This window comes from Haliotis asinina, chromosome 3, assembly GCF_037392515.1.
Source record: "Haliotis asinina isolate JCU_RB_2024 chromosome 3, JCU_Hal_asi_v2, whole genome shotgun sequence".
Lineage (NCBI taxonomy): Eukaryota > Metazoa > Mollusca > Gastropoda > Lepetellida > Haliotidae > Haliotis > Haliotis asinina.
The window spans coordinates 14,810,823-14,821,759 of record NC_090282.1 but is presented as its reverse complement, the minus strand read 5'-3'; the positions used below and the strand labels follow the sequence as shown (position 1 = coordinate 14,821,759).

Genomic DNA, 10,937 nt, shown 5'->3' with positions numbered 1-10,937 from the left:
TATGAGGATGGACCATGTGACTGATTCAATGACCATCCACATGTTTGGTATCCTATCACTATGAGGACGGACCATGTGACTGATTCAATGACCATCCAGATGTTTGGTATCCTATCACTATGAGGATGGACCATGTGACTGATTCAATGACCGTCCACATGTTTGGTATCCTATCACTATGAGGATGGACCATGTGACTGATTCAATGACCATCCACATGTTTGGTATCCTATCACTATGAGGATGGACCATGTGACTGATTCAATGACCGTCCACATGTTTGGTATCCTATCACTATGAGGATGGACCATGTGACTGATTCAATGACCGTCCACATGTTTGGTATCCTATCACTATGAGGATGGACCATGTGGAAAATCTACTTTCAAGAGAATTATAAATTATTATAATCATAACCATCCAAGTATATTCTTAGTCTGTTTGGGAGAAAATAAAAGTATTTTGCAAAATAAAACAATAATTATCATTGTTTGTAATTCTAACAATCTCTACTACATGAATCCTGTTTCTTGCTGCAGTCACAGCTGCATGTTTGCAAGCGGAAAATCTTGACACCAAGTTTTGTGCAACTGTAGCCAAAATACATAAATAATGATGTAACAGAGGTAGAGATTCTTAAGAATGTTTATGTTCACAGTTTTGGGTGATGTGAAAAAATGTAAGAATTGACCAAAATATTTTTTGCATGAATGGAGGTATGGAGATAAAAAAAACTGGCTTTTATGTTTTTCACACTCTGTAAATGTTCTTTCTTCATGATCATATCACAAATCATCTCCACTGGCTTAGTGCATTGTCTGTATTTCACAATTTAATTTATTTTTTTGTTATATAAAAACATCTGTTCTTCTCTCAATGCACTCTTCTACTGATGCCCAAACCAAACACAAATACAATTTTAATGCTAGATATTCTTTCCAATGTTTTTGTTATTTCCCTCAGTTGTTTAGTGAAAAAAGTCAAAGTGAATTGATAGGCACATAATAGACAGATGACAGACAACATAAAACGAGCCCTGACATAGAAATACTTGGACCTTCATTCCTGATCACATAAATTAAATGCCTGGTAAAAAAACATACGAACTCAAAACTGCAAACATGATCAAAACTATCCTGTCTGAAAACAAAACCCTGGCAACTATAGGCCAATACACAAGTAAGGCACCTGTAGGTCCAATACACAACTAGGGCATCTATAGGTCCAATACACAACTGGGGCAAATATAAGTCCAATACACACCCATGGCAACTATAAGTCCAATATGCAACCATGGCAACTATAAGTCCAATACACAACTAGGGCAACTATAGGCCAATACACAACTAGGGCAACTATAGGCCAATACACAACTAGGGTGATTTAAGGCCAATACACAACTGGGGCAATTACACACCCAAGACACAACTAGGGCAGATTTAGGTCCAATACACAACTAGGGCAGATTTAGGTTCAATACACAACAACTAGGGCAACTATAGGTCCCATAGACAACTATAATACCCGTATCTACTACCTCACCGGTGCGTAACCATTTAATGTTTGTTACATTATTAACCACTGTAAGCCAAGTGCCAATGATTCATAAGAGGAAGTTCACTTAAACCTAAATACAGTAAGTTGTTTTCTTAATCACCGTGGATTTATTAAATATACATGAATATTTACCAAGAATGTTTCACTGATTTTCTAAACCTCACATTGGGTCCAATTATCAAAAGACATTAGCCTACTTTATCACAAAAATTTCTCCCTGTATGCTGGTACTGCTTCAAGATATATATGCATATAATATGTATTGGCCAACTTTTCCTCATCTTTCTGAAATGATTTCTCCATGTGAGCTGTGGTTTGTTTATTCTATCGGCAATATCAGCATAAAACATTTGGAAAAACTTTCATACCAACCCCAAGAATGATCACCATCAGAATCAAAGAATGTCAAAAAGCTTTTCTGTTTCACAAGAGTGACATCTTTTCATCAGCCATCAATTAACACAAGCTGGAATCTCCATTATCACTAGCCTGGGATCACCATTGCCCAAATAGCCTCAGGTCACCATCATCACTTGGTACAAGCAAAACAATTTAACCTCACTCTTACCCACAGTCAGCCTTGTAAACATCTTCGTCCTGTGTTAAGTTGTATCTCTATGTATTTTACCTGCCATAACACTGTTACTAGTCAGAGAATGTGCATTTCAGCATCATTAAATACATCTCCTGTCAGAAACCCATTGCTACATTGTATACATCACCTGTGATGCAAGGTGTGCATTGCTACATTGTATACATCACCTGTGATGCAAGGTGTGCATTGCTACATTGTATACATCTCCTGTGATGCAAGGTGTGCATTGCTACATTGTATACATCTCCTGTGATGGAAGTGTGCATTGCTATATTGCATACATCTCCTGTGATGCAAGGTGTGCATTGCTACATTGTATACATTTCCTGTGATGCAAGGTGTGCATTGCTACATTGTATACATCACCTGTGATGCAAGGTGTGCATTGCTACATTGTATACATCACCTGTGATGCAAGGCGTGCATTGCTACATTGTATACATCTCCTGTGATGGAAGTGTGCATTGCTATGTTGCATACATCTCCTGTGATGCAAGGTGAGCATTGCTACATTGTATACATCTCCTGTGATGGAAGTGTGTATTGCTACATTGTATACATCTCCTGTGATGCAAGGTGTGCATTGCTACATTGTATACATCTCCTGTGATGGAAGTGTGTATTGCTACATTGTATACATCTCCTGTGATGGAAGTGTGCATTGCTACATTGTATACATCTCCTGTGATGCAAGGTGTGCATTGCTACATTGTATACATCTCCTGTGATGGAAGTGTGTATTGCTACATTGTATACATCTCCTGTGATGGAAGTGTGCATTGCTACATTGTATACATATCCTGTGATGCAAGGTGTGCATTGCTACATTGTATACATTTCCTGTGATGGAAGTGTGCATTGCTACATTGTATACATCTCCTGTGATGCAAGGTGTGCATTGCTACATTGTATACATCTCCTGTGATGCAAGGTGTGCATTGCTACATTGTATACATCTCCTGTGATGGAAGTGTGCATTGCTATGTTGCATACATCTCCTGTGATGCAAGGTGTGCATTGCTACATTGTATACATCACCTGTGATGCAAGGTGTGCATTGCTACATTGTATACATCACCTGTGATGCAAGGCGTGCATTGCTACATTGTATACATCTCCTGTGATGGAAGTGTGCATTGCTATGTTGCATACATCTCCTGTGATGCAAGGTGTGCATTGCTACATTGTATACATCTCCTGTGATGGAAGTGTGCATTGCTATATTGTATACATCTCCTTTGATGCAAGGTGAGCATTGCTACATTGTATACATCTCCTGTGATGGAAGTGTGTATTGCTACATTGTATACATCTCCTGTGATGCAAGGTGTGCATTGCTACATTGTATACATCTCCTGTGATGGAAGTGTGTATTGCTACATTGTATACATCTCCTGTGATGGAAGTGTGCATTGCTACATTGTATACATCTCCTGTGATGCAAGGTGTGCATTGCTACATTGTATACATCTCCTGTGATGGAAGTGTGTATTGCTACATTGTATACATCTCCTGTGATGGAAGTGTGCATTGCTACATTGTATACATCTCCTGTGATGCAAGGTGTGCATTGCTACATTGTATACATTTCCTGTGATGGAAGTGTGCATTGCTACATTGTATACATCTCCTGTGATGCAAGGTGTGCATTGCTACATTGTATACATCTCCTGTGATGCAAGGTGTGCATTGCTACATTGTATACATCTCCTGTAATGGAAGTGTGCATTGCTATGTTGCATACATCTCCTGTGATGCAAGGTGTGCATTGCTACATTGTATACATCACCTGTGATGCAAGGTGTGCATTGCTACATTGTATACATCACCTGTGATGCAAGGCGTGCATTGCTACATTGTATACATCTCCTGTGATGGAAGTGTGCATTGCTATGTTGCATACATCTCCTGTGATGCAAGGTGTGCATTGCTACATTGTATACATCTCCTGTGATGGAAGTGTGCATTGCTATATTGTATACATCTCCTTTGATGCAAGGTGTGCATTGCTACATTGTATACATCTCCTGTGATGGAAGTGTGCATTGCTACATTGTATACATTTCCTGTGATGGAAGTGTGCATTGCTACATTGTATACATCTCCTGTGATGGAAGTGTGCATTGCTACATTGTATACATCTGTGATGCAAGGTGTGCATTGCTACATTGTATACATCTCCTGTGATGCAAGGTGTGCATTGCTACATTGTATACATCTCCTGTGATGGAAGTGTGCATTGCTATATTGCATACATCTCCTGTGATGCAAGGTGTGCATTGCTACATTGTATACATTTCCTGTGATGGAAGTGTGCATTGCTACATTGCATACATCTCCTGTGATGCAAGGTGTGCATTGCTACATTGTATACATTTCCTGTGATGCAAGGTGTGCATTGCTACATTGTATACATCTCCTGTGATGCAAGGTGTGCATTGCTACATTGTATACATCTCCTGTGATGGAAGTGTGCATTGCTATATTGCATACATCTCCTGTGATGCAAGGTGTGCATTGCTACATTGTATACATTTCCTGTGATGGAAGTGTGCATTGCTACATTGTATACATCTCCTGTGATGGAAGTGTGCATTGCTACATTGTATACATCTCCTGTGATGCAAGGTGTGCATTGCTACATTGTATACATCTCCTGTGATGGAAGTGTGCATTGCTATGTTGCATACATCTCCTGTGATGGAAGTGTGCATTGCTACATTGTATACATTTCCTGTGATGGAAGTGTGCATTGCTACATTGTATACATCTCCTGTGATGGAAGTGTGCATTGCTACATTGTATACATCTCCTGTGATGGAAGTGTGCATTGCTACATTGTATACATCTCCTGTGATGCAAGGTGTGCAGTGCTACATTGTATACATCTCCTGTGATGGAAGTGTGCATTGCTACTGTTACGCAGTGTTCTATCAAAACTAAACTGCTCGCCAATCTAACAGATACAACATGGAAGGGGTCGTCAAAAACACGACCGCTCCCGTCCGAAGTTCTACCAAAACTCTTGAAAACTGCTATCGGGGGAAAAAACTCGTGCAGGCTCAACTCCACGTGTTTCACGAAGTCAAGAGTGTTTTCGCGAATGTTCGTATTTCAGAAACAAAACGCAGGCGAATACTCTACGTTCACAAACACCGTTCCTTCTCCTGAACATTCCCCCCTACAAATGATAGATCCAAGTCTATCATTTCAAATGAGTGAGTTTACTTTTACGTCGCATTCAGCAATATTCCAGCTATAAGGCGGCGGTCTGTAAATAATCGAGTCTGGACCAGACAATCCAGTGATCAACAACATAAGCATCGATCTGCACAACTGGGAACCAATGACATGTGTCAACCAAGTCAGCGAGCCTCACCACCCGATCCTCCCGTTAGTCGCCTCTTACGACAAGCACAGTCGCCTTTTATGGCAAGCATGGGTTGCTGAAGGCCTATTCTACCCCGGAACCTTCACGGGTCCATTTCAAATGAACGAATCAATCACAAAAACAGTACATAATATATAAATATATGTGACAATGACGCAACTAAACTTCAGAAAGTCCACACACTTCCTTAAATACAAAGAAACACATCCTGAAAGAAAGTTCTTGTAATATCCAGTCCTGGAAATGGAAAAAATGCAAGTCTGTTCATAACACTTCGTTAAGTATAATGTTCAATGTCACAAAACACAGTTTATCTCCTGAAAAGAAAAAACATGTCAATATACAGTCAATTGAATACTTCCCTTTAATGATTATGTCCTGGCTTCGATTCCATCGAATCGTCCATCCCTGAATTGTTCTTTAAATCCTCCATCCATGAATTCTTGAATTCTTCCATCAATAGTCCTTAATGTTTGAATATTCCACACAAATTATGTTTCACTTAATTCCATGAATCCTGGTTCTTGAATCCTTCTGCTGCTCCTCTATGAATTCCTCTGCTGCTTGAATCCTTCTTACGCTCCTCTATCCGCTCCTTGAATCCTCCTGTTGACCTCCTGTCCGTTTCCTGAAGCATTCTTCGGTGTTGGTTTCTGACACATTCCATTCAAGTGGACACACCTTTGTCACTGGTCTTGTCATAACGCCTTGATTCGTCTGTATGTCGACAACTCGAACGTGCCCATCTCTGCCTGGATATGTCTTTATGATTCGTCCTGTGATCCAGCTCCCTCTTGGTGATTGCGGGGAAATAACCACAACAACATCGTCAACCTCAAGATCACGACTTGGTGTAAACCATTTCTTCCTTACTTGTAGAGAAGGAAGCCATTCAGACATCCACCGTTTCCAAAAGTGGTGTACAAGTTCTTGGACTCTTCGCCACCGTCTCCTTGGGCTGAATTCTGCATAATCAACTGACTCAGGAGCAAAGTTTCCACCACACTGACCGTGAAGAAAATGATTTGGTGTAAGTGGAACGTCATCATTTGGATGTGTGCTTTGGTAAGTTAAAGGCCTTGAATTGATCAATGATTCAGCGCCAGTAAAGGCAGTGATAAGTTCTTCATCAGTAATGTCACTATTGCCTAAGATTGCATATATAGCTCTTTTTGAGGCCTTGATCATTGCTTCAAAACTGCCACCAAAATGCGGAGCATATGGTGGGTTGAATTTCCAAACAACTCCACGATTTGCCAATGAACTTTGGATATGATTTCTATCAAGTTGGTCTACAAGTAGTTTCAACTCTTTGACAGCTCCTGTAAAATTTGTTCCATTATCTGACACCACAACACTAGGCAAGCCTCTGCGGTTTACCATCCTGTAAAAGGCATTTAGGAATGAGTCGCTGTCAAGACAATATGCCATTTCCAAGTGCACAGCTCTCGTTGCCAGGCATGTAAAAAGACAAAGATAGCGCTTAACTCTTTGTTTTCCTCTACCTTGTATTGTCATGAAAGGTCCTGCAAAATCAACACCAGTTTGATCAAACGCCCGTAACGAGTACTTCAGTCTAACCTGTGGAAGTGGAGCCATAATCTGCACAATAGGCTTCGCCTTGACTCTGCGACACCATGGACATTCCTTTTCATATTCACGGATTTCTTCGCGAGCAGATATGATCCAGTAACGTGCAGATAGTAATGCAAGAATCTGGTTTGTACCAATGATGTGCTTTCCATCTTCATGGCATTTTTTCACTATCAGTTTTGTTACCCAGTTTCTCCTTGGTAATACTATAGGGAACTTTGCATCAAATGGTAAAAACTTGGCATGTTGCAATCTACCTCTACATCTGATCAACCCATCTTCATCAAGCATGGGATCCAGTCCAAGGAGTTTACTGCTTGTCGACAACTGGTTTCTATTTTCCAGAGCGGAGACTTCCTTGTTAAATTCTTCCCTTTGTGCACGGCTTATGTGATAGATCTCTGCATCAAGAAGCTCCTCATAAGTAAGTTCTCCAGAGATTCTCAAACTTAGTTCAGACCTACTGTTGTTCACGAATCTACAAACCCATGCAGTAATCCTTAGGAGTTTTTGCCAATCTGAATGTCTCCTTGCATCAAGCCGCCAACACCAGTCAGATGTCACTAATGTATATGACTGCCTTTTCATTTTTCTAGGCATTTTCACTTCACAATCATCTGATGCTGGTGTGATCACAGTTTGTGTTGGTTCTTCAGCTACATCTTCTTCCAGAAAGTCAGGCCCTGACATCCATGCTTTGCCTTTAAGATCAGCAATTGTTGCACCCCTGGACAGAACATCTGATGGATTTTGAAGGGAAGGAACATACTTCCATTGACTAGGAGTGGTGTATTCTTGGATGAAAGCTACACGATTGGCTACAAATGTTTTGAACTTGCGACTGTGGTTTTTTATCCAACACAACACATTTTGACTATCTGTCCAAAGTGTCACAGCAGCAATATTCATTTCAAGAGCTTTAAGAACAGGCAAGATCAACTTGACTCCTAATACTGCCGCCACCAACTCCATTCGAGGAATGCTGACTGATTTTAGAGGTGCCACCCGACTTTTTGATGCTGTTAATCGACTGGTCTTTGTCCCATTTTGATAGGTAGTCACACTATATACAACTGCCCCATATGCTTTTTCTGATGCATCAACGAACACATGCAATCTCCTGTTTTCAATATCCAAACTGAATTGCAAGCACCTTGGAATGGTAACACTTTCTAATTCTTTCAATTGGCTGAGCCAAAGCAATGCTTTTTGTTTCAAACCAGTTTGAAGCTCTTCATCCCAGTCTAAGCCTTTAAGCCAGATTTCCTGCATTAAGATTTTTGCTGTGATGATGAATGGTGCCACAAATCCCAATGGATCGAAAACCTTAGCCAGTTCTCTAAGAAAACCTCTCTTTGTAAGTATCCAATTGTTGTGTGCATTGGTATTATGAAAGCTGAACTCATCATCTTTAGCAACCCACGTCAGACCAAGTGTTTTAGCAGTAGGCAACTCGTTTCTACCAAGATCAACTTCAGTAGCTCTGTTTTCTATTGGAACTCTCTGCAAGACTTCAGGAGAATTGCTTAGCCACTTTCTTGCACACATTCCTGCATTTCCCCACAATTCCGAAAGCTGTTCATACAGCTCAATGGCTTCCAACTCATTTCTAACAGAGTCTATGTTGTCATCCATGTACGTCGATTTAAACACAGTTTCAGCAGCTTTTGGTAAAGTGTCTTGAAATCGTCGGGCATGTTCTTGTGTGATGTACTGAGCTAAAAACGGAGAAGCATTGACTCCAAATACTACTCGCGAGAACTGGTAAATATCTGGTCTCTCATTCTGATTGTTTGATCTCCAAAGAAATCGAAAGAATGACTTGTCTTTTGGCAACATTTCTATCTGAAGATACATTTCTGCTATGTCGCATACTATGGCTACTGGGTATCTTCTAAAGCGAAGCAATATCTGAAAGAGATCACCTTGTAGTTTGGGACCTTGGTGAATAGTGTCATTCAGTGATACGCCTTCACATTTTGCGGATGCATCAAAGACAATTCGGACTTTCGTGGTTTCCCTATCTGGACGCACGACAGGAAAATGGGGTAAATACCATCCACGTGATGAATTGTTTTCATCAAGAGACACCTTTTCAATGTAACCTTTCTCAACATAATGAGATATGATACCATCATAGGTTACAGCAACCTGTTCATTCTTTGATAACTTCTTCTCTGTGTTACAGAGGCGTTTGTAAGCTATATCCCAGTTGTCTGGTAAAGGACTCACACTCTCCTTCCAAGGAATGCCAATTTGATATCGGCCATTTTCAAACTTAACTGTGTCTTTCACAGATGCTAAGACAGATTCATCATCCTTGGAAAGGGTTGATGTGACAGACGGAACGTCATCAACTTCCCAGAGTTTCTGTAACATTGAACTCAACTCAATTTCCCTATTGTCTGTGAAATATGTGCCTGCATTGTGACGAACATCTCTGAATCCTGGTATTCTACCAACACAGGTCCACCCTAAGGGAGTCAGTCGTGCTATTGGATCACCTTCTTTACCAATGATATCCTGATAAGACCTATGTAGTTCAAGATAGTCCATGCCAATAAGGAGATCTATGATATGAGGAGACGTTACCTTAGGAAAATCAATGTTTTCAATGTGTTTCCACCTACCTGCAATCTTACGCCAATCAACAACTTGCATCTGTCCAGTAACCCTAGTTGTTGTCAAGGCATATATTGTAGTATTAACTGATCCATCCAAACTCTCTAAGCCAACCTGAACTGACATGGTGTCCAACATTTCATGTTGCCCATTGAGGACATTAACAGAAACTTTTTGTGAAGGACCAGATAAGCCTAATTCTAAGGCTGCATCCCTGTTGATATAAGTCTGTGTACTGGCATCATCTAATAGTGCATTAACAATAATTCTTTTGTTTCCATTCTTAAGAACTACTGGCACTGTCCTCAGTGACAACAACGTTGACCTGCTGGATTCAGATGATGACATTGTAACTACAGGTGGAGACTGTGTGTCATGCTGTTTTTGCTTTTTAGTTTCTGTAGCTTCACATCGTTTTGTCGAGTGAAGAAACCTGTTATGTGATGCAGCACAGTTATCTATTCCACATGTGATTCTACGATTACAACTTTTAGCCTGGTGGTTAGTGCCAAGACATCTGAAGCAAAGGTTTAATTTTTTAGCAGTTTCCCATCTATCGGGAACACTCATCAACTTGAATTGTTTACACTTCCAAATGTGATGACTGTTTTTACAGAGAGCACACTGAACTCTCATGTCAGTCTGTCGATCACCAAAGAACGAACCTGATTTGCTCTGACCTCTAGCTATAGTCTTTCCCTTCTTGGATAGACCATGCAATGTTTCTGATGCCATAACACTTAATTCAGCCTCTTGCAACACCCATTCACGCAGTGTTTCCACTGACTCTTGGCGTTCTCGGTCAAATACCCATCTGTGATAATCAGTTAACATGGACTCTGTCATTTTCTTTAGTAACTGATTGTATAATGCTCCACTGCCTAACTCTTCTAGCCTGTCAGTATCTCTAATATTGATCACGACTATGTCCAGCATGTCTGCAAACCTCTCAATATCCCTAACATTGCCAGGACGAATGGGCCTAAAGTTGGACAACTGTAAGGTAACTTGGCGTCTTTTGCCACCATATTTCCTCTCCAATCTATCCAGTGCTACGTCATATGCAGCCGCACTATGACCCAAGTCTTGAATGACTTTCATTGCGTCCCCAGTGATGTACTGACGTAACTGTAAGAGCTTATATTCAGATGTAGCTGGAGCCTTGTGTACACAAGCCAT

General features: G+C 40.5%; 1 protein-coding gene across 1 annotated transcript; it reads right to left on the bottom strand.

The window, feature by feature from the left end:
- Positions 1-6,128: 6,128 nt before the first annotated feature.
- On the bottom strand, positions 6,129-10,937 carry LOC137278723 (uncharacterized). The gene has a single exon (XM_067811237.1). It carries the CDS (start codon positions 10,935-10,937, stop codon positions 6,129-6,131), a length of 4,809 nt encoding a protein of 1,602 aa, XP_067667338.1.